Here is a 24,608-nt window from a genome sequence, read left to right as displayed (position 1 = left end):
GACCCCCTCCTTGGGTTTGTTAATTTCCTAGAGCAGCTCACAGGATCCAGGAAAACAGGTTCCTTGCTATCGCTGATTTACTATAAAGGATGTTTTAAAGGTACAAGGGAGGAGACAGATGAAGAGATGCATAGGGTGAGGTCTAGAAGGGTCCTGAGAGCAGCGTCATCTGCCCCTGTGGAGTTAGGGTGTGCCGTACTCTCTGCATAGATGTGTTTATGAACCTGGAAACTACGAATCCCATACTTTTGAAATTTTTATGGAGGCTTCAGCACGCAGGCATGGTGCATCAGTAGCTCAATCTCTAGCCCCTCTTGCCTTCCCAGAGGATGGGGGGTTGAGTGGAGCGGAAAGTTTCAAGCTTCTAATCATGGCTTGGTTTTCTGGTGACCAGCCCCCATCCTGAAGCTACGCAGGAACCAGAGTTCCCTCTTTAGAACAAAAGGCATTCTTATAACCCAGAAAATTTCAAGGGATTTGAGAGCTCTGTGTCAGGAACTGAGGTCAAAGACCAAATATTAGAACAAAAGATGCTCCTAGTCTCCTATCACTTAGGAATTTTTTTTTTTAATTTAGACATCCCTGTATTTTATTTTTTATCACTTATTGTGATATAATTAACATATATGTGGGTGTCTATACATATGTACATATGTATAGATACACACACATATATAGCAAAATGATTACCACAACAAGGCTAGTTAGCAGGTCCATCCCCTCACAGAGTTAAAATTGTGTGTGTGTGTGTGTGTGTGTGTGTGTGTGTGTGTGTGTGTGTGCACGTGTGTGTGGAGAGCGTTTTGGATATACTCTCTTAGCAACTTGCAAATATACAATACAGTATTTCTAACTACTATAGTAACCATGCAGTACGTTACATACCCAGAAATTATTTACCTTATAACTGGAAATTTGTACCCTCTGACACTTTCACCCATACTCTCCACTGCCCACCCCTCACCCTCACCCTGGCAACTACCAATCCACTACTCTGCTTCTGAGTTTGTTTTTTTAGATTCCACATACATCACTTAGGAAAGTACAAGGGTTGAAGGAGCTCTGTGCCAGGAGTGGGGGGCAGAGACCACTATATAGGTTTTCTCTTATTTCACAGTCTAGTGGGAGCCTGCAGCTGGGGGATGAGTGAGTACTGGCTTGTCACCCTGCCTGTGCTCAGGTTGGCTGTGACCCTCTGCTGAAGAACACAGCTCCTGTTAGGAGCTCTTTGCTCTCGAGCTCTTTACCACTCGCTCAGTTCCATCAGCCATCCCCCCTCTCGCTCCTCAGGCTCAGGGAAGTTAAGAGCATCTGCTGTTTCTAGCCCCGGGGTGCTTAGCTCTCCTCATCGGTTTCTTTAACTGCTTGCCCACACCTTTGAAAGCAGGCCTTGTGTCAGCTCTCCTCCATCACCCAGGATGGGGATGTACACCTTCTCTTGGTGCTCAGTTAATCTCGTAGCATGACTGGACGGATGAATCAACATGACATGCATGTCACAGCACCAAGCAAAATGCCTGGCATGAGGTAGAAAATACTCTTTTCTGTTCTTCTCTCAAGCATTCAACCACTGTAAAGTAGAGACCCAGTATAGCTACTCTTGCTAGAGATGATTGAAGGTCCTCCTGAGGTTTTCTTCTGCTCCAGAAGCTGCTGTGTATCTGGTATCCAGCATGCCTTCACTTGACTGGTGTCATGTGTGAAGCTACCAGGGAGTGTCTAGATGACTTCAGTTCTCATAAGGATATTTGCATCATGAGTAGAAACAGGCGGAATCTACTGAGACCCTGTTATGTGCTGGGCATCATTCATACTCATTGTTAGAAGGTGATCTCTCGTTGCAGTTCCGTGGATTGGGGAAAAAGTCTGGAGAGACCAAGAGACAGGTGCAAAGTCATACAGGGAGGAACTGATTAAGCGGAGAGTGAATCCCCTGTTGGCCCAGCCCTGAAACTTATGGGTTTTTTTTTTGATGTGCAATGCTGCTGGCTCCTGAGAGCAGGTGAGAGCTAAGAGGTGTCATCTGCTTAGGCAGGGCCAGTGCCTTCACTTCTTCTTTCTTTTTGTTTGTTCATTCATGGCAGGGTACTGGTTCTTCGTGTCCTCTATCACCTTCAGAAAACAATGCCAGTGAAATCTACTTCGTGGAGCTGGTTAAAGAAGATGGGACACTTGGATTCAGCGTGACTGTAAGAATTCTTAGGAGAGCTTAGAAAGTAAACAGTTGAAAGATGTTCATCTGGAGTCTTGGTGGGCATTGCACTCATGTGCCAACCTCTGATAACCCAGTGATCACTGGGTACAAGCAACACGTCAGAGTGATGAACCAAGAAAGTCAGTGGGGGCCTCAGTGAGGGATGGGAGTTCAAAGTGAAACTGGGAGACCAATGGCAAACTTGGGAAGAGCAGACACTCCAAGCAGTGTGGGTGGAATTATGGTTATGCTGGACAATAAGGAGAGGGTAGCATTGTGGAGCTTCAGGGACACAAGCCAAAGGTGAATGGGGTGGTCCCTGGTCGTCAGGTTGGTAAGACCTCCATTCAGGACAGACACTTTGCATTTGGTTTCTGAGCTCCATCTGGCAGACCCGGGAGGGGGGAGGATAAAAATTGTACAAGAATGATATTATATAATCCCACTGATGTAAAAATTTTTATGTATGTGTGTATACATACGTGGAAAAATTAGAAGAAAAAGATAAAGTTAGATCTTTAGTGACCTGTAAGGATGTTCATAATCTATTGTTAAGTTAAAAAAAAAAGTTGCAAAATACTATGTGGTTGAATTCTGCTTTTGTATCCACAAACCAACACACAAGGATACAGAATATGCCAGGCACCAGCCTTTGGGCCTATCACTGTATCCATTTTGCTGGTCACTGCTTATGAAGAGACAATGTGGTACATTGACGTGACTCATTTCTGAGCACCTGCCATTGGCCAGTGCTGGGCTGGATATGACACCGCTCCCTCACACGGCTCATATCGTTATACTTCTTATGAGCATCTAACCTTCTGCTCAGTGGATAATAAAGCCTAAACAAACAAGTGAATATATAAGATGGTGTCACATGGAGATGAGGTGATGGGATAGAGTGGAAGGCAGATGGGAGCTCTCTGAGTCAGGGAGGTGGGGGAGGCCCCTTTAGGAGGGGGCAGATGGGTGGTGAGTTTTTCATTGTGTTTTCCAGGGTGGCATTAACACAAGTGTGCTCTGTGGAGGTATCTACGTGAAATCCATCATTCCCGGAGGGCCAGCAGCCAAGGAAGGGCGGATCCTGCAGGGTGAGGATGGAGTCACGCTGGGCTCTGCGTTCTGCGGTGTGATGAGCCCCGGCCTGGGGGGTGCAGCCGTCAAGCCTTGCCCCACTCTCACTCTGATGCCTTGTGCAAATGATTGCCTCTCCAGGTCATGGTTTCCTTACCTGGAAAAGGAGATGATTTAACCTGACCCACCTACCTGATATGTTAACATGGGGCCCAAATGCTTGGGAAACATAAGGTGATTTAAAAATATGAAATTTTAAATAAACTTGTTGCTGTTTGGCTTTCATGGGAGAAGCCATGCTCCCCATGGAGGACAGAGCAGGTACTGGTGACCTCCACTTAAGTATCCGGGGAGGACACCAGCAAGCCTCCTTTCTGCCCTTCCTCACATCCACTGCTCTGAAGGAAGGGGGGGTGGATTTTTACTGTTCTCCAAAATGGCTAGAATTGAGCTAAAAAGGGCACCTACGATCTTACCTATCTCCATTTTCCCTAGAATTCCAGGGTCCCTGGCATCAACCATGTCTCCCTGAGGTTTTTTGAAATAAAAAACATCTTGGAGATATAAATATCACCCCTAAGAGACTTGAAAAAACTTTCAAAAATGGTTTCCCAGGAAATCGGGAGAAAGGATAAGGTTGTACTTGTTAGCTGGCTTAACTGCTCTGTGAGCCAAGGATAGAGGTTTCTAGACCGCTGATCTGTGCAGGTGCTCACAGGGGAGGCTGGCAGGGCCCGGGCGGGGCTCCCCCCAGCTCAGCTCCCTACCCCTCCTTGAGGCTGTGTGGAGGGGTGCTGGGCAGGGGCCTCGCAGAAGAGTCCTTCCTGCAGCCCCAGGAGCTCGGGGACATGACATCTGTCCCCCTCCCAGGTGACCGGCTCTTGCAGGTGGATGGAGTGAGTCTGTGTGGCCTCACCCACAAGCAGGCCGTGCAGTGCCTCAAGGGCTCTGGGCAGGTGAGTGCACCGTTACTGGTTACTGGGGAGCTTTCCTTCCCCCCAGAGTTTTCCTCGACAGCATCAGAAGCTGTGGTTGCCTCTGGGTGGGAGGGGGTAGGCAGGAAACCAACGAGACTTTCTGTTGTGTCTGTTTTTTTCCCTTTCACATCTTCCTTTTACCAGCGCTTTTCTTTGGAGGTGTGAAAGTCAGGAGGAAGCAGGCAGATGTTCCCAGGCAGAGAAGCTCACCTCCTCTAAGGAGCCTTGAAAAGCTTACTGTCTCTTGCCTAGATTCTGGAATCACACAGCTGTACTCAGCTGACTGAGTGAAGTGACTTCTCCTGCCTGGCCGCCCCCTCACGCCCTCTGCTCCAGCTGTAACTGACCAATGCCTCCGTCCGCGCTCAGAGCCTCTCAGCTCCCGCCTTGGCGCGTGCTGACACCCACCCCCGCCCAAGTTCATGCCGTTCCCGTCAACCTGTGTAATTACAGTCTACACTGTCCTAGGGGTCCTTTTATTACAAAGAGGTAGAAATTCAAGATGCCAAGAGCATGTACCCTTCGGTCCTCATTCTGTGCAGTGCCCAGGCAGCATCTGGATGTCACTACCCTCTGTCCCATCCTCCGCCTGAGGGTGGGAACCTTTACTTGCGATGGTGGCCTGAGCCACAGAGCTGGGGTCTCCCTCTTGCCAACTGGGCAACCATCAGAGATGCAAAGGGCTCCTAGGGACCCCTCTGGCAAACAGAGGGGTGGAAGGGCCCCCTTTTGCTTCCTTTCCCAAACCATTCTTCTATTTTGTGGTGAGATTTACTTGTCTTGGCGACCTTGGTTGACATATCTTGAGAACAAAGTCATAATTTAGTAGTATTCTCTATTCTTCAGAACTTTGCTGACGGACATGCTTAGAGAATGTATTTGGCCAGCATACTGGCGGTGATGACAGGTAGGAACTGTCACTCTGGGGTCACAGCAATGGTGCTGAATGACCATTGCTGCAGGAGGATGTTGGCAGGGTCAAGTCCCCCAAGTGGAAGCTCAGAATTTCTCCAAACTTCCAGGCGATGTCTAGCTACTGGGTCATGCTCTGGGTAATGGGAGTATACAGTGTGTGGGGAAGAGGAAAGGGAAATTGAACCAGAAAGAAAGGGGGAGGCCAGATTGACATAGGCCTGGGATACTGTGCTGGGGGTTTGGATTTTAGGTGATGGAAAACACTGGAGATTTTTAATCAAGAGTGTTGCATGTTCAGCTTGTGTCTTATTTCAATCCACAGGTAACCTTGAGGGGAGTGGACAGAAGGAGGAGGAGATAGGGTCCAGGAAGTCAAGTTAGAGGGCGCTTGCCCCAGTCCAGCTGGCCATTGGCAGCAGGAGAGGGAATGGAGGAGAGGGGAGCACTGAGGGAGATGTTTCTGATGGAGAACATGCAAGCCTTGGAAGCCAGTTGGGTATTTGGAAGGCAGAAGGGGGAAAGCTGGTCCACTGCAAGTGTGGCCCCTGGGAGGTTAGTTGAGGGATAGGTCAGTGTTCTGAGAGAGCAAAGGCAAGAGGAGGAATGTTTTAGGCAAAATGAGGAGGGGGAAGTGAGGGTGAGTGAGAGGAAGAAGATGAATTTGGCCTTGAATACACTGAGATGGAAGTACATGTGTTACTTCCAGGAGCATTTGTCCAACAGACAGTTGGAAATAGGGCTCTGGATCCTAACAGATAAGCTAGATTGGAGATTCTGATTTGAGATTCAAATGAAGCAGCTACTGGATGTATCAGAAAATTACGAAGCATTTGCCGAGTGGAGGGAGAGACTCCTGGTTGCCATATGAGGTGTAAATTGAGTTCGTCCGCCCATCCTTCTAGGTTGCAAGACTGGTCTTAGAGAGAAGAGGCCCCAGGACTGCACAGCAGTGTCCTTCTGCTAATGACAGGATGGGAGATGAATGCACGGCTGTTTCCTTGGCAACAGTCTTGCCTGGAAGGCCTGCGAGCAGTGTCTCAGCGACATATGGTGAGAGGAGAGAGGACTGAGTGTTACTATTGTCATGTCATCCTGTGCTGCTTTTGAATTGTCAACTGCAAAGGGAAAGCAGGAAGGCTCCCTCTGGGTTCTCAAAAGATAGTGAGCAGCGGTGGTCATCATGCGGCCGCTTTCAGATGCAATGGAAGCCAATCTAATGGAACATGTTCCTATAAAAAAAAATGCATTATCCCCAAAATGATGACCAGGCATAATTCTGCCCCCAAGCCTTCTGAGGATTTCTGATCAGGTGCTGGAATGTTTGTGTCTAAATAAGTATTTGGGGTTGAAATTGGAATGAAAGGATCATGCCTTTGCTGACAAAGGGTCCACGTTTCAGCCGAGACACTTGTAACAAAAATCTGAGTAAAGATGAGGTGGGTGGGGAGAGGAAGGCACTCAGAAACCTAGCCTAGTTACTAACATCAAAAAGCAAACCCATGATCAGTTTACAGGGGCACTATTACACATCATCTGATGGGTTGCCTCTCTGCACTTCCCTGGGGTTTTGTTTCCTGCTAGGAAAACATGTATTTCCTTAGTACGTCGTGATTTGCAGCTTAGCTGCTTGTCAACCCCTTTATAGAGACTTTCCTGAAGGCGTTAAATCAGGTTGAATGCAAGGTAACCATAGTGAGCAATGGGGTTGGGTGGAGGGGGAAAAGCATGTGCATAAAATAAGTCTGTTTCTTCTTTCATTGCTCCTCGGCTCACTCCAGTGAGGGCCTTTGAGAAATTGAATACAGAATGAGCTAAAGGGGTCAGACGATGGTGATGGTGAAACTGGTCATACGACATACCTGAACCTAACTGCTTCAGACACTTTCATTCTTGCCCCAAATCATAGTTTATAAATCAGTCCCTCTATTGATTGATTGCCAACTGAGGTGGTGAAAGCAGAGTAGGGGAGGCCCAGAGGCCTCTGGCTGCCAGACTATGTAAGTTCTTTGGGCTGTGTCCATCTTGGGTGCCCAGAAGCAGCTGTTTTGTCTTACGGTCACTACACAGGACTGAACAAAATGGCAGCTAAAACATTTTCATAGAGTTGGCCATGATTATCTCCATGGTCTAATTATGCAAAAAATTTTTTTCAAGTATACTAAAAAATGACTGTGGTTCTAAAAGGGTAATAGGAATATATGTGATTTAAGTTTTACTAAATGATTTGGGCCTATTGTGTACGTCTCTAAGTTATATCTTTACATATAAACTTTGTTGATTGTCTATAATTGCTCTGTCCAATATGGTAGCCACTTGCCCATGTGGCTATTGAGGACTTGAAATGTGACCACTCCAAACTGATAAAATATATACTCGAGTCTTAAAGACTTATTTCATAAGAACGTAAAGTACCTCATTAATAATATTTTCGTGTTGTTGCATGTTGAAATGGTAATATTTTAGGTATGTTGGGTTAAATGAAATATGATTATGTTTATTTTACCCTTTTCCTCTTATTTTTTAAAATGTAGCTGTTTGAAAACTTTGACATTATGTATGTGGTTTGCATGTGCAGTTCACATATTTCCTTTGGATGACACTGACCTATAACAGGTATAATGGACTCTGTCATAAAAATGAGCAAAATGAAATCGTTTAATGTGAAACAGGAATAATTCATTTACTTGACAACTGGCATTTTGAGGCTGGCCAATTTCATTTGTAATCTACTGAAGGGTGGATCTCATTCACATCCCACGATACAGGTCCCAGGTTTGAAGTCAAGCTAAGAAAGAACGCCAGTGGTTTGGGATTCAGTTTCGTGCAGATGGAGAGTGAACGCTGCGGCCATCTCAAGAACGATCTTGTGAGGATTAAGCGGCTCTTCCCGGGGCAGCCGGCAGAGGAGAATGGGGCCATCGCAGCTGGTGACATCATCCTGGCTGTGAACGGAAGGCCCACAGAAGGCCTCGACTTCCAGGTGGGAGGCCATGAGGGATGCAGTCCTGTGTGCAGGCTGAGGTCAGCCACGCTCCTTTCAGGGCCCCCCACCATGGGGAATACTCTGGGCTCCCGGAAATCACACGTGGAGCCTGGATTTGGATCACATAAAGAGAGAAATTGGCAGAACATCCTCATATTAAAATTTCCATCTCAATTCTTAACTATCTGACCTTGAGTAAGCCTTGCTTCTCAGTAGGTTCGTAATGAAACTGAAGATAAAACCCTGGCTCCTGTGCTGGCTAAAGGTCTCCTAACACACACTCCCAGAGGTGGGCGTGAGGGCTCAGTGGGCTACCTTGTGTCCCTTTCTGCCCTCCTTCCCATTTCTCTACTAAATTTACGGCTTTGACGTGTAGTGTTGCATTGGTTGTCGTGTGTATGATCAAAAATGTAATAAAAAAGAAAGTAAAAAGTGGGCATTTCTTAATCTTATAGCACAAAATCTCAGTGAAATATTGTACATATCGGTCAGGGTCCTGGCAGAAATTGGGCCATCTGAGAAAGTTTAATAAAGGTGCGGAGATTGTTGGGAAACTCAAGGGAGAGTATAGAGCCCTGGGCCTGGGAACAGTGGGTGCAGTCATTCACCTTCCCTACCCCCGAAGTGCAAAGGGAGATGGGTAGGAGCAGTTACCAAATCCTAGAAGCTGAGTGAGCTAGGTGGAGCAGGGATATAGTCATCCTGTGACAACCCCGCAGGGAGGAATGCAGGAAAGCAAACCTGGACCTCCCTCTCCCCCTCGGCTCTGATCCCTGTTCACCCTCGCATTGGCTGAGCCCAGCAGGAAGCCTCTCTGCAGCCCACGCAGGTCTACCTCCAGGGCACAGAGCAAGGCAGACGAAGGTGGAGAGTGGCTCTAGGTGGGATGGGGAGGGGTGGGGAATCCTCAGAGCAGCGTTAGGGTGGGGATACCTTCATCCATCCTGCATCCTTCATCTGATCCAGGATCATCCTCTGAGAACCGCTGCTGGGCCAGCAACTGTGTGAGGGACTGAAGACAGAGAGGCGGACAGTTCATACGGTCTGGTCTCAGAGCTCATGGGGGTAGTGGGACAGACAAGAGAACAATTCCCACTGCGGGAAATAAGTGCCATGAGAGATAAAAGGCCCTGCTCCAGTGCTTGCACCAGGGAAGGGGGAAGGAGCCCATTCTATGGCAGTCCATTGCAGCTGGGGGTACTGAGTAGTATCCAGATCAGTCCAGATCAGTGGTTCCAGGTAGGGGTGAATTTGCCTCTGGGGACATTTGGTGAAGACCCGAGACATTTACGGTTTTCACAACTAATGGACGCTACTGGCATCTAGTGGGTAGAGACCAGAGATGTTGCTCAACGTCCTGCGATGCACAGGACAGCTCTGACAACAGAGTTATCCAGCCTAAAATGCCAATAGTGCTGAGAGGTTGAGACATCATGGTCTATATAGGTAATAAGAGCTATTCAGGCAACCTCATGCCCTGGGCTTTGAGAGGGTGGCTTGGAGCAAGAGGTCCAGCATGGTGGGAGCTTAGGAAGTGGGTGCAGGGAGGAGCAGATGGGAGAGAGAGCAGGGCGAGAGGCAGTGGCAGGTAAGAACAGGTTCTGGGTGCTGTGCTTATGTTGAGCGAGGTGAGCCAGAGAGAGGGTTCAGCAGGAGAAGAACCTGGTTATATCTGTATTTGGGAACAACTGCGTGTTGGTGATGTGGAGGAAGGGGCGTGGGTGACAGTGCAGGAGGCCAGGAGCAGAGAGGAAGTCACTGCAGTTTCACAGGTGAGAGGTTCCGAGGGCCCGAGCTGACCCTGGGCAGAAGCTCAGGGCTGAGGGTCAGGCTTTAGAGATTGGGGTGGTGGCATCTACGTGACCGGTGGCCCCTGAGGTGGGGGTGGGTAGACAGGGAAAGGAGGTTGAGATGGTAACAGTCATTTGCTTGATTCACTCTCTCGCTGAAGAAGAGGCGTCAGTATTGGCAGATGCTGCCATCAAAAGGCCCCAGGCAGACCTTGGCCACTTCCAGCTCAGTATCGGCGCATCATCTCTGTGGGAACCACAGGCCACTGGCCTTGGATCCATGCACTTTGGGAAGTCAGCGGTGTCCTCCAAAGTTCTCTGGAGCCAAGAAACAGATCAAGGTGTGGGGGGGAGGGGCCCGGGAGATAGTGGAGAGCACAGAGGAGGACACTGCACAGCCCTGCAACTAACCGTGGGGTTTGGTTTCTGATAGGAGGTGCTGCATTTACTGCGAGGAGCCTCACAGGAAGTCACACTCCTGCTTTGCCGACCCCTGCCAGGTGTGCTGCCTGAGATGGATCAGGGCTGGCAGGTAAGGGGCAGTGCCCTCTGTTCTCTCCACATGCCTCGGGTTCAGGCACTCCTTTTCTTGTCTGGTGGGTCCTCAGAAGCCCAGGCTTGCTTTGGTAGTTTTCAATGCCCTCTACTTTCATTGGGGCAGGAGAGTAGCTGGCCCCCAAACCTCAATTAGTCTGTGACAGGTTCATGAGGTCCTACCTCTGCCTTCCCCTTCCTCTCCCTGCTTCTGCCTCTCCCAATATTTGGCTCTTCCTGTAGATGGTTACACGTTTAGATCTTGGCTGTGAAACTTCTAGAACTAGGTTCTCTGGCAGTCTAAGCACCAGACAGGGGAAACCAGGAGCAACGGGAGTAGATGGAAAACCAAATGAAGGGAAGGTAAGAGTTTCCATTCTGAGGAATGAAATGGAGAGAAAAAAAAAGAAGGGTATATGTCCACCCTTCTAAAATATGAATTAGGCATGTATGGTCTAGTGCAAAGAAGGGAAGCATTGGAATCAGGACAGTTCAGAATTCTTACATGATGCCTGTATTAGGTCCTCCAGAGAAATAGAACCAATAGGATGTGTGTGTGTGTGTGTGTGTGTGTGTGTGTGTAGAGACAGAGACAGAGACAGAGAGAGATTTTAAGGAATTGGCTCGCGTGATCATGGTGCCCGGCCAGTCTAAATGCTGCAGAGCAGGCTGGCTGGCTGGAAACCCAGTGGGGAGCTGATGTTGCAGGGTGAGTCCTAAGGCAGGATTCATTCTTTCTTGGGGAGCTCAGTCTTTTTTCTCTTAAGGCCTTCAACTGATTGAACGAAGCTCGCCAACATTATAGAAGGTGATTTGCTTCACTCAAAGTCTACTGATTTACCTGGTACTCTCATCTAAAAAATACCTTTACAGAAACATCTAGACTCGTGTTTGGCCAAATATCTGGGTACTGTGGCCTAGCCAAGCTGACACATAACGTTCACCATCACAATACCACCTGTTGAGTCCTTGGGCACAGATGCTGCGGTAGAGATCGGAGTGCAGGAAGTTTATGGGGCCGGCTCTTGGGAACACCCCTGTGAGGGTGCGAGAAGCACAGCTGGGCAGAAGGGGAAGTAAATGTGTTGCAGCTGCAACAGGGGCCTCGGCTGACCTCACAGGGAGCGCTGAAGCTGGGCTGGCCCCACAGAGCTGTCCCGAATTGGGACAAAAGAGCCAGTACCTTTGCTCTCTGCATCAACCGGCGCTGGAGTAAGAGCTGCCCCAAGGGAGGGGGCCTAACTTTGGCCGAGGCAGTTCCCTTGAGCTGAGCACAATTCCTGTGGAGGGGATAGCTGTAAGCTGCCAGCACCCAGCAGTTCTGGCAGCTGGGGGCTGATGGCCTCAGTTGTGGAGGGGGATCGGTGTGAGCACCCTGGAATCACCTGCACCTGCTCTGTTTGCTGCAAGGACCTTGGGCACTTGCCTGACTTCTCTAGGTCTCATGATTCCTCATCTGAGACGTGGATAAGATGTGGATAAAATCAATCACTTATCATCACTGAGGGTGACAGTCACTAGACACAGCACAGGGACTTGGTGACCCAGATCCTTTTGATGCTTGGACTCCAAGAGGTCATTTGATACCAACTTTGGTGAGCAAAGAGCTATGGGAAGGAAATCTGAACGTTTCCAGTTGCCAGTTTGGAAAAGAAAGTAGATGTCAGCAATTGTGTTAAGCAAATGAACAGGGCAGGGGAGGGTCAAGCTTCATACGCACAAAGATCAGGCCAAGGGGCTGGTACCCAGTGTTTTTGTGAGATATCTGGTAATGCCAGGGAAAGAGTTGTCCTTCTGTCCTGGAAAAGAGGTCCCCCAAGGAGAGCCCAGATGCATCTAGTGGGAAGGGCTTGGGGTGAGGAATGGTGGGCATGCTTCCTCTCTCCTCATACCTGAGGACCAAGTGCAAGAAGAATTTTCATTCATTCACGTGGCTCCAGAGGTCAGACTGAAGACCAAGGAAGAGAGTATTTAGTTCAGAACTAGAATAAAGTAGTTATGAGAAGGAGGCGGCTGTACGAACATCTGGAATAAGGTCATTCCAGGCAGAAGGAATAGCTTATGCAAAGGCTCTGAGACAGGAATGACCTGGAGGTCTGAAGGACACAAAGATAATGGTTGTGCCTGGACAGTAGCTAATGAAGGGGAGTGTGGAATGGGAGGAGTTGTAGAGGGAGTCAGGGACTGCACCATGTGTGACCCTGTAGGTCTTGCTAATGTGCCGATTCCATCCTGGCTGCCACAGGAAGCCACTGGGCTGGGAGGGGTGGGAGGGTGAAGGGTGAAGCAGGAATGTGGCCTCATGTGGTCTGTACTTTATAGAGGTCACTTAGGTTGCTGGTGGAGATGGAGTGGAGCAGGTAAGGTGGCAGTGATTCAGGTGAGATACTGTGGCTTAGACTCAGGTTGTAGCCAAATAGGTGGTAAGTGGTCAGATTTGGGAGGTGACTGGGAGGTAGAGCCCGTGGGATGACTTTTGGATTAGATATGGGTGTGCGGAAGTAGCCCTTGATAGCGTGTAAACTTAAATGTTTGTGGAGCATTCGATGGAGATGTCTGTTAGGTAGTTGTTTGTGGAGAACTGGTGTGAGGTCAGGGCTGGAAAAAGCGAACTTGGAATTGTCAGCAAATAATGCCACTGAAAGCCATAAATTGCATGAGATCACCGCGGGAAGGAGTACAGAAAAAGTCAAGAAGAGGGCTGAGAAGTGAGCCATGTGACACCCCAACACTGAGCGGTCTGGTCCAAAGAAATGAGACAGCACATGAGACTGAGAAGGGGCCTGGGAAGTGGTCCAGGTAAGGGCAGAGTTCAGGGTAAACTCAACGTTTAAGTTGAGTAAATTCGTAAGGGACATTCTCAAGAAGGAGGAGGGACCAGTTATGCTGAATGTTGCTGAGAGTTAGAGTGAGATGAGGACAGAGAATTATCCTTTGGCTTTAGAAAGATGTAGGTCGCTAGAGATCCTAATCAGATCTCCTTCAGTGGAATGATGGAGACAGAAGCCTGGTTGGAGTGGGTACAAACGAGAAGGAGGGGATACAGAAATAGTGAGTACAGACGCTCATTTGAAGAACAGAGAAAAGGGGTGGATTGGTACCGACTTCGGTACCAAAGCAATATTTAGATTTTGCTCAGTGCGCACCGTGGATCCAGTAATCCTTAGCATTTCTTTCAATAGACACCTGTGCTCTCAGCAGACAAAGAATTCACCAGGGCAACAGGCACTGACTCAGAGCAGAGCCCCAGCCTAGATCAAGAGGACAGCCAGAGGGACAGTGCCTCCGCAGATGCAGGGGAAGGCCTGGGTCTCAGGCCAGAGTCTTTCCAACAGGCCACCGGAGAGGCACAATGGGACCAAAACACAGAGAGACCCTGGGCCACTTCCTTGACTCGTCCTCGGGATTCCTACCCTCATTTATTCAAACTTCACCAAGAAATGGATGCATCAACATTGGCTACCTCTTTGGAAAACGATATGAAGCAAAACTGCTATTCAGTTTGTGATATCAGGAGACTTGAAAGGTAAGGATCACCCCTTTGCAGACATATTATAAATTGTGTGCATGTCATTGCTAGAAATTACAATCAAGCAATTATTAACTATGCTCAGATGCTTGCTGGGCCAGGACTGTTCTGGGCATTGTAGGGGAGGAAGAAACAAGAGAAGCATGCGATCTGGAGCTGCTGTAACCACAACTTGTGAGCTTTTGGGAAAGCAAACCCCACCCAGAGGTCCTCCAGTATCCTTGGAGACTACAGATGGCAGGCCTTGGGGTTTCTTCCCCACATACAGACCTTTGTCCTGCATCCCTCATGGCCTCTTGAAGCACCATGGTAAGACAGAGGTTCCCTTGTGTACGTCATTTCTATTGCAAATATAATGCTTTGTAATCAACACCAGCTTAAGAAAAAAACCCAAATCTGCATCTTCAAGACCAGACTGAGACATTCATTTCAATAGCCATTTGTTCTTTAACATAGTCTGCATTTTTGTGCTCATCCACCCCTGAGTATTTCCACTTCTCAGTCCTGTTCTGATGGAAAACAAATGCTTTCATTCAGTTTGATGAGTATTTTTACACATAGCCAGGGTACTTAGAAACCTGTTAGGAGCAGAGAGAGGGGTACACATACTGAGAGAGGGCGAGACATTGCTCCTAGGAGTGTGCTAACTAGATGCATGGGCACAAAGCAGACAAACGAGGAACAATGGTTTGTGTCTGACACTGTATAAACCCACTGATATTAAATAGCTCTTAATTGTTGGTCATCCTAGAAGACTGACAAGGGCAAATCTATAGGGACTAGTAGGTGACATGAACTATGAAGCGGCTGGAGTAATGCAATTAGGCAGGGTGAGATCCGTGACAGACAGGAGCCAGGCATATGTTTCCTAGAAGCATCCAGATACAATTTTTAAAGTATACTGTATTGTGCCAACTAAACAAAATCCAACTCCTCTGCGGAGGAGAACAGGGTGGGCAAGCATGTTCATCGGTGGTATTCATTTTCATTGCTTGAAAATGCATAAGCACGAGTGTATGTATAGTTCCTTACGTTTGCATTCTAGCCAGTAATTGATATACTTGATCAAATGATAAAGGAAATAACCTACAGAGATTTATCCAAGGACAGCTATTCGTATGATCTTGTAGGAAATATAAAAGGAGCGGTACTTCCCTGTAGACATGGGGCCACTCTTTTGGATTTTTAAAGGTTTTACTGATAGATAGTTTGGGATGATGGACTGGATTATAAAGTGACTCTAGGATTAGGTATAAGCCTGGAGTTTGACTTGCCATGTGCCTTTAATATAATATAATTATTACTTATTAATAATAGTATTTAAACTAATTATTACTGTATGTTGTCACTGTCTCATTCATGGACTCACAGAAATTCAGGATTGTTCCGTGTAAAAATAGTCTCATCTAACTTCATATCCCATGCTGGGATCTGCTCTGTGACATCCCTGAAGTAGGGGGCCTGCTTTTACTTGAATATCTCCAGGGAGGCGGAAGTTGCTGCCTCTTGACGTGGCCCATTTTATCATCTTATAGCTGTTGATCAGGAAGTTCTTCTTTATACTGACGTGAAAATTGTCTTTCTCTATCTTCTACTCCTAAATCCTGATATGTTTTCCTCCTGTTTTCGTCATTTCTTTTTTAAAAAAATAAGAAACACCACATCATTTTATATTTCTGAATCAAATTAAATCTGGCTTAGCATTCCTCCTTGCAAGGGTATACCAGATGTCCAAAATCTGCCATCCTTACAGGGGGCTGCCCCTTCCTAGAATTATACTAAGAGCTTCTTCAGAACATTCTGGTGGAGCCCCAGATCATCATTCCACCTTGGTTGTGGCCCTATGCTTGCTACCCAGGCCATGTGGCCCACGGAGTTACAGGGAGGCAGCCTTGCTATTCTCTGCCCCGACTCCCTCCATCACCAACTCCTCCCCCTTGTACTTACCTCCCACAGCCCTGGTGATGGCAGCGCTCTGCCTCTTCACATTTCCTTTTACTGTGTTTCACTTGTACTGCGTTTTCTCTCTTCCATTCAGGAACCTTCTTTCTCTACAAAGGAAGGACTCAAACCATATTAGCTTCTCCTCCAGTGGGACCTTAGCTTGCTCTTAAAGCACACATAGTTAGTGACTGCCCCCTACAGGAGGAAAAGCGTGGCACAGGCTCAGCAATCCCTGGACACAGTTCCCCCAGCTCCTGGGTAGGGTCAGAATTAGGATTCCAAAGTGGGTTTGTGGTTCTTTGTGGTTCTCCCTGGAATATCCACAGCTCAGTTCTGAGGTGGCTGCCCCAGGTAACTGCCTCTTGTTTCTGGCATCCCTGAGTGAAGTTTTCTTTCTGCAGTGTAGATCAAAAAGAGTACTGACTTCTTGATCATACAGCCCTGGTTTCAGCTGTACCACTTACTAGTGTGTCTGGAGAGTTGTCTTCCCTGAGCTTGAGGATTCTCAAATGTAAATGAAGACCCTGACAACTCCACAGGGTACTGTGCCCTTCAAAAGAAATAACGCATGCAGAGCACTAGTCCAGAGCCTGGCATGCAGCAGGAGCTCAAGTCAGTTTTCCTTCCCTTTCCTGAGCCGTTTTCAGCTAAAAACAAGTCCCAATCAATTAAAATTCCCACCGAACTGGCAGATCTTACCATCTACGAGGTGGTTACTTCCTAGTCTAGTGGCTGCCGGCACCCCAGCAAACCCAGAGTGTTCATGGAGAAGACGAAGTTTTACTCTTCCTTCCCTGTTCTCTTCTTTTCCCACACTGTACACATACTACTACCATACGGTAGTAGATCTTTGTAAAACATGTAATAAAGCAGTACAGTACATTTTCATGGAGGAACACTGGAATTGTGTATCTTCCAGAGAGAGGACTTGGTACTTGGCTGGAGTTGCATCTTATGCAAGGTTAGTTTCTAAGGTAGGGCATAAGGTAAAATCATATCAAGTCACATTACCCTGAACATCACTTTGGGAGATGTGATGTTTTTCTCCGTTGGTATGGGAGGAGATTACCTTTTCTTTGGTTGAGCCTCAGATGAAGTCTGGTGACTTGCATTTATGGGCCATGCTGACTGCAAAATGCTTATCTTTAAATGCTAGCCTCGTAGGAATGAAGGGATGGCAGATTCAAGTTTCCCACTCACGTTCAATTCAGGGCTTAAACTCATTGAGTGAGAAGTGGTTGTTGCAGAGTGTTTAAGGTTATTTCTCTTCCCTTCCCTTCCTTCCTTCCTTTATCTCTGTCTCTGTCTCTCTCCCCTAGCATATATACTTATATTCCTGTAATTAAAATGCATCTATTTTCAGCAAGTATCATTTAGAGAAAGTGAGGATATAAGTCTTCATGGTTATTTAAGAATGCAAAATGAAACCAGACCCTTGAAATGAACCTAAAGTTACTGTCTATGTTCTGGGGAGGGCAGTGTTCCTGGAATAGCAAAGATGCTTAGGAGATTAAGGGTCTAACTTAACTGCAGCTGACATGCCAGGTGTGACCTCAGAGTAGCTGGCCGAGGGTTGAATGAGCTGCTAGGTGAGCAGGGCTGTCGGTCCAACGGGAGGACACAGGGGACCCCTGTGAAGGCCTGCTCTGCCTTCACAGTGTGAAGTGTGACTGAGAGGAGTGAGTGGGACAGATGCCTGGCCAGGAGCGGCAGTGGTCTAACCCAGCAGAGCAGAGCCCGTGGCAGCCTGGGGCTGGGTGCTGCCTTCAGCTGGGTTCTCTCCGCAAGCTGACAGGCTCCCTGGGGACACCCCCATACACACCCACTCTCACGACTCCTAAATACTGAACTCCAGCTCAGGATTATCAACTGAACTTCACCCCCAGCGATCCCTGAACATCTCTACTTGATGTCTTAGAAACACTGCAAACAAAACCCCCCAGATGTTAAACTTGGCACCGGCAGGAAGTCCCAGTGGCACTCGCCAGGCTAATGGGGATGTGGGGCGGGCCTGGTGCTGGAGAGACGGGGAAGGCTGAGCCTCACATGAAGAGACACAAAACCCGACCTTGTTGTGAGCTTACCCGCAGTAAATAGGGCAATTACGATACCCGGTATTTCAGGCCTGAAATGCCGTCTACTCATTTGACTTGTCTTCCTGAAAGGTGAATGTGATGTTGGTGGCTCAAGTTTCTAAGGAACAGCTCTCCTGGGACGTTGGGGCTGGTGTCTTCCACTCAGCAAGCAGAGGCTTCGCGATGATTTCACTGACCCCAGAGCTGAACCGGGATTCCTTTCCTTAAAAGCAGTCGCTGAAGAATTGCAGGATCTGGTGGGAGGCCTAGTGCCAGGGCCCTGCCAGCTTGTGTGGAGGAGGCAGCTGGGCGCACCTGAGGAGACCCAGGTGGGGTCTCCAGATTCTCCTCTAAGTACCATCTGTCTACAGGAGGCTCCTTTTGTCAGACAGCTTGGGAGGGAGAGAATGAGGGCAGGGAGGAGCCGAGCTCATAAAATGTATCCAGGGGTAAACAGAGAGCTCGGAGCACTCTGATCCCTTCAGGTTCTAGATGGAGCCCTACTGCATTATCCCCAGGTCCTGAGCTGGCCTTGAGCCCTGGGGGAAGGACTCTCACTCTCTACCTGGCGTGTCCACACGCCAAAACATCTTATCAAATTCTCCAAATCTCCAAGTCTCACCCCTTCCGTGAAATAGGCTCTGCCTGGTGGGCTCTCTCGGGCCTTTCTGGACCTCTGCTTGCCTCACATCCTTTTCTCCATGCCCACAAGCAAACTCCAGGTCAGAGCTCCAAGAGCAGCCTGGTGGCCTGGGTGGAAGGGTGGTTGGAAGGGCAGTTATTCTCCCTGAGATAATGGCCAAGATGCCACCCTGGAGACCACTGAGCCCCCTCTGGACACCCAACAGCCTTGCCTCTTGCCTCTCAGGCTGATGGCCTCCCTGGCTCTCTTTCCGGGCAGAGCTAGTAGCTGGAGCCCCAAATCCAACCTGGAGAGCAAGGAGCTTATTACAAAGGTTGGAGGAGCACGGAAGCGGGAGGTGAGGCATGGCCAGCCAGGCGCTGCAGTGTTGCCACCTGCTTCTCCGCAGCGAGGGAAGGAGAGAGTTGCTGCTGGGGGGCGGGGGAGCAGCGGCAGGGTGGGCCTGGGCACCAGCTGGATTTCCTGTCCTTTGACAAAACTGCCATGGTATTCCCTCCCTATGTTTATAAGAAAACACATTTTCTGCACAATTTGGTCAAATACTTTAAGGTGTTAAATCAATTTTTCCTTAAAGAGCTTAGCAATTTTAAGAGATTGTTTTCTTCAAGTGAATGTTCCTCTTTAGTCTTTATGCATGTGGTCTTCTTTTTAAACACATGTGCGTGTGTATTTACAGGAAATGCCCATTTACATGAACTCTGTATCTCTCATGAGCAGAAATGATGTCTCTTTGACGGCAAACTCAGGTTGGAACCAACACTCCAGCCCTACTGGGGGGGAGGGCCAGCTACATGGGTGTTTGGGGGCTTGTAGCTATAAGGAGGTACCAGCGCTGATTTTAAGGGAAAGATGTATTGCAGGAAAGGGAAACGGAGGGCAGGGGCACTGACAAAGCCACCCTATTGATTTGGGGATGGGGAAGGAGGCTGATAAACAAGGATCCATGTACTTGGTACAAAGCTCAACCTATGTGCGTTTCTTTTAGATTCTCCTACTCATCTTCTCTAACCAGACTCTCGACAGATATTTTCTGAGTACCCTGTCTGCATGTTGGAAGCGCTGTGCCCAATGCTCTGTCATCTTCACGGACTGCTCTTTCTAATCAAAAACGTGTGTAGTGACTTGCGGCAGCCCCTCGAAGGCTTATTCTCTCCCTGTTGCTTCTGCATCTTCGTTGCCAACCAATGAGCTTCACCGTTCATCTGCTTCCTATGTCACACAGGGAGTAAATGTCACTCCAGCTGGCTGCTTCTCCAAATAGACACCGTTTCAGTGCTCTGTAAAGGACCTGATATTTGGGCAAAGTGCTTTGAAGGTCACCTGCTTGAGCTGTTCCCAGCCTCTTGCTTTGGCCCTTTCCATCTAATTCCTCTGTCGAAATAGCAAACGTAATCATAGTAGTAATCATGACATCTTCCATTTACTGAGAACTTACCCTGTACCAGGAGCCATGGGTGGCTCTATCAGAATTATTTAATGTAAGCATCCCAATGCTCCTATAAGTTTCTTAACCTTCCCATTTTTCAGATGAAAAAACTGAGGTTCTAGAGAAGTTAATAAACTTGCCTGAGGTCTGACTGTCTTCCCATAGGAAGCGTCAGGACTAAAACTGGGTCATAGCTCTGCTTTTGATCCGTGTCCCCTGGCAAGTTCCCGCATTGTCTTCTGGACTCGGTAAGGAGCTCCCCCTGCTCCCATAAGGCTCTGCGCTGCCTCTACCATAGCACTTACTACCTGATTCTAACATTTGTTCACTGCTCGCTCTTCCCATTAAATCAGGGGCTCCTCCAGGTCAAGGGCCATGCCGTATTCACTGTTCACCTCCTGACCCCAGAGCAGTCTCTGGCAAGAACTGTTTCAAGCCTGGCTGGCTTGCCTGTGATGTGTCACGATGAGCATCCTGAAAGCAAGGGAAGGTGGGGAGAGGAATTTCTGATCAATACCGGAAGACACGTGGGTTTCTGTTTTCTAGTCCTGAATTGTACAGTGATGATGATGAAGGTGACATATGCCATCTACCTGAAGCCCCTTCTCTCACCTTGGAGGATGAAGCATATCCTACTATCAGCTCTACGTTGGAAGACCAGCTACCCTGTGGAGAATGTTTGAAGGCAGATTCAGGGACCATTCCTTTACCGCAGTTCTGTTCTCGGGGTACTTTCTCAGAGTCTTTGCCTCCAGAAGAGTCCCGTGAGAGTGACAGCGAGTGGGAAGAACTTGAGGAGGCTGAGGACCCAGACGATGGCACCCTCAGGTGGGTATCACTCTGTCTGGGTGGAATGAGGCTGGGCTGAGTTCTTCTAGTGGGGCTCAGCATCTCCACTTTGGCTGGGTGATGGTCTACACGCATCACCATGTTCCCCTTGCATTCCCTCTTTGGGTCATACCTCATCACGGCCCTTATCATGGTACATGGTCCATGGCAACGACCCTATGAGGTAGGGTTATTGTCATTCCCGTTTTACAGATGACACATTTAGGACTTTCCCAGGGTCATATACTAAGTGACAGATAAGTAAGGGACAGTCAGAATTCAACCCCAGGTCTCCCACTCCATGGACCCCCTGCTCAGTGCTCTCCTCTGCGGCCTCCTGCATGTGGCTGGGCCCACCATCTCTCCTCGGGCCTCTCTCTTTCGGTGGGTTGCTGGTAAGGTTCTGATTCCTACTTTGTCTGCTCCTGACTGCCCTTGGGCTAAATGTATTGCAGAGAAGAGTCTTGGTATCATGTAACGTGGCCCTTCTCAACAGCCCCTGTGCCTCAACACAGTGAGCGCTTTCTTGATCAAGAAATCAAACTGTTGACACAAGGTGCTGCCGGAAGCTGGGACTGGGTGACCAGGCTGGAGTCAGATCACACTGATGAAGACGTGGGAGGAATAAGTGTAATAAAAACCGTCAGACTTCAAGTAGAGAGGGTTAAACTCTTCACCAGTTGGTAAAGCACGCAGCATTCTGTTAAAGTGCCTACAACATAGATAGTTCCAATATTTGAAAAATGCTCAGTATTCAAGAAACTTTCAGATAAATACATTTTCAAGACACATTGAAACTTACCAAGGCACTGGCTGTGAAGGTTTAGGTATAATTGAAACACTCATTCACTTTCATTTCATTGTGTCCCAGCTACATTTTCATCACAAATGATTGAACTGGACTCTTAAAGGACAGTGGCAGGCAAGTTGATAAGGTGGGTGGATATTTGAAATTCAAATATGACGAAAGCGCTGGTTCTTATCTGAAATAGGAAGCAACACGTTGACAGAGGAGATGACATGGAGGCTTTGAAGACCCTGTATGCCATTAATGGGGAAGTCAGACACTCTGACAACTTTGGGAATGATGTATTACAGATTCACAAAAGTGTGCAGCGAGCAGGGAGCAGCTTATATGTGGAGGGCAATCTTCCCAGAGGGGGCTCCTTAGGGCTGGGGAGCTAAAAGAAGATAGGGTAAGCAAAGCTTTGGGGATCCACAGGGCAGTAATTAAGGCCTATAAGTGTTAGTACTTATGAAATGTCCCAGGAGATCTGCAGTGCCATGGGGGGAGGCGGCAGAGAGCAGAGTAGTGAGAGCAGGGCTCCAAGCCAGACTTCGCCACTCACTAGCTAAATGACCAGCAGCAAGTGACTGTTAAACCATCTAAGACTCAGCTAACTGACTGCCAAGTGGAGATAACGAAATCCATCTCATGCTGTTCCTGGGAGGGTTAGATGACAACACGGCTCACGTGTTTAGCACACTGTGTGGCATGTAGTCATAACTCAAACAGTGTTAGCTACTTTTAATCATAAAGGAGGAAATTACTGCAGTGAGATGATGCAACCTTATTAACGCATTCAATGCCGTCGTTTTTTTCCCCATGTAGACAGAGGACTGGTGCCCTAACATGGGGTGTGGGGTGGATGAGGAGAAGTACTGGTTTACGGCAAAGGTGTCAGGATCCAGGGTGGATGGAATAGCCCTCAGCTATGGATGACGGCTTGGGACGTAGTTAGGCTGAGTCCTGTCACAGTCACTTACCTTCCCTGCTGACAGAAGGCGGGCCTACACGTGTGGGTGCTCAAGGTGTGAGTTCTCAGACTGGGCTCCATGGAGCTGCCCACAGATGTGCTTCAAGGCACCTGGGGAGCTCTACAGTTAGAATGTTGACTTGCTGCTTCTTTTGGAAAAAGCATCTCTTAACAGTCTCCAAGTTCTCTAGGAGAACAAATCCCCCAAAGTTAAGGGCCTCTGTTGTATATATTCTCTCTTTCATCCTGGAAGTACAGAGAAGTTTTGGAGGGTATAAGAGGACTTTGCTTATGGATGGAGTCATGCATCCTTTAAAACTGTATAACAAATTATTTTATTTGGTCCTTTTAGATATTGAGACAGTAATAGTATATAGGTAGTGTCTATAAATGATTTAATTTAATCCTCATTTCAACTTTGAGCAGTATTCTTATTCCTCTTTTATAAACGGGGCTTGGAAGGTTTATTTAATTTGTCCAAGATCATACAGCTAGCAGGGGCAGATTCACACTGCTGCTATCTGATTCCACTTTTGGTACATTTTTACATTTCCCCTAGAATGTGCCTGTCCACTTAGACTTGTGTAACACACGTCTTTCCATCACGTGTCATGAGTCCTACTATTTCTCTCTTATGAGGCTAAAACAACCCCTGCTGTCCAGTGGGATTAAGAAGGCAACTGAACTGTTCTGTTTAGGGAAGGCTGCTGGCCAAATGGCAAGGCGACCCAGTAAAAGCTGCTTACTGTTTTAGGTGAACAGAGAAAGTGGGACAGTCTCCCAAGGCAGAACCTGAGGGTTTCTGCCTGGACATCGTTCTGACTGTGATCACATGGAAGAGCCCTCAGATGTTGGTCCAAAGAAGGTACCTACATACTCCACAATAAGGAAAGAGGCCAGTGGGGCCCTGAGAAGGTGACCTGGGATGGAGTGTCTGGCCCAGTTGTTAAGAAGTAACTTCAAAAAAATCATGCCTGTCACTTCTGAAACTCATTTTGAATAGTGGTCGCGACCCCTCTTCAGTTCTGGGGTTTATGTTGAATAAAGCTGTGTGTGTGTAAGTGTGTGCATGTGTGTGCACGTGTCCTTGCATACTTACAGGGGCTTCACCTGGTGAAAGAATTTGAGAATCAACCTCCTACATCAAGATAAGCCAGGACAGGGTGCGGTCTTGCTGGTACACTGGTCACACTTTCTGGGACAGATGCCTTGTTCCAGTTGGCACTTTTGGGTCCTCCATTGGTTGAAGGAGTTTCCATGGTTTTCAAAGTGCCCCCAGTTCCCTCGAGGGAATCTGCTGAGAGACTTGGCTCAAAGGCCACGGGAGTAATGTGTTTTGTCATCTTTCTATGTTCTTCCTATGCAACTCCAAATGGTTATACATTCTTTTAAAAGCATTTTCCTTTTGGGTTCTAATTCTAAAAATTATATGAAAGAAAAACAAGATGGGAACATCTAAGAAAAAGGAAGAGTGAAGTGGAAGATCCAGCATTATCAGATATTAGGACATATAGCCACCACCATAACAAAAAAAACTAAAAAGCTAAAGGTTGGAGTTATTAAGTGTACAAAAGAAATAGACCTGGAGGACCACAGTGTGAGCCAAGGAACACTCAGTGCTATATAACGGGGGACGTATGGCAATCAGTCTCACTGTGGGGGAGGGAGCCCAACTTCATAGATCGAACTAAGATAGATGGAAAAGATGACTTAGATTCAAAGTCACGTCATCTACTAAAATTACATACAGCTTGATTAAATAAAAAAGCATAGGAAAACTGGTGGAAAATATATTCTAGTTTTATCAGATATACAGAGGAGTCATAACTTCCTCTGGTTGCCAGCAATAGACAGAGTATAACAAAGAAGAACTACAGTGTTGGCAATATTGAAAAAGTTAAAACTTCTGTACAGTAGCAGTGACAAAATTAATGTAAAA

At 47.7% G+C, this 24,608-nt stretch overlaps 1 protein-coding gene across 1 annotated transcript in view; it reads left to right on the top strand.

The window, feature by feature from the left end:
• FRMPD2 (FERM and PDZ domain containing 2) overlaps window positions 1-19,692 on the top strand; it is a gene marked incomplete at both ends in the record, with an annotated part of 96,861 nt that extends 77,169 nt beyond the window's left edge. The window contains 8 exon segments of the mRNA XM_082673625.1: window positions 2,085-2,189; window positions 3,192-3,285; window positions 4,139-4,224; window positions 6,063-6,210; window positions 7,926-8,140; window positions 10,367-10,465; window positions 13,650-13,993; window positions 19,644-19,692. Coding sequence (XP_082529751.1) covers window positions 2,085-2,189; window positions 3,192-3,285; window positions 4,139-4,224; window positions 6,063-6,210; window positions 7,926-8,140; window positions 10,367-10,465; window positions 13,650-13,993; window positions 19,644-19,692 — 1,140 coding nt within the window.
• Between the last annotated feature and the right edge of the window lie 4,916 nt (window positions 19,693-24,608).

The sequence above is a fragment of the Grampus griseus genome (assembly GCF_964374135.1).
Source record: "Grampus griseus genome assembly, chromosome: 16".
Lineage (NCBI taxonomy): Eukaryota > Metazoa > Chordata > Mammalia > Artiodactyla > Delphinidae > Grampus > Grampus griseus.
Note: the sequence above shows the minus strand (reverse complement) of the source record. Positions and strands in the feature narration are given on the sequence as shown.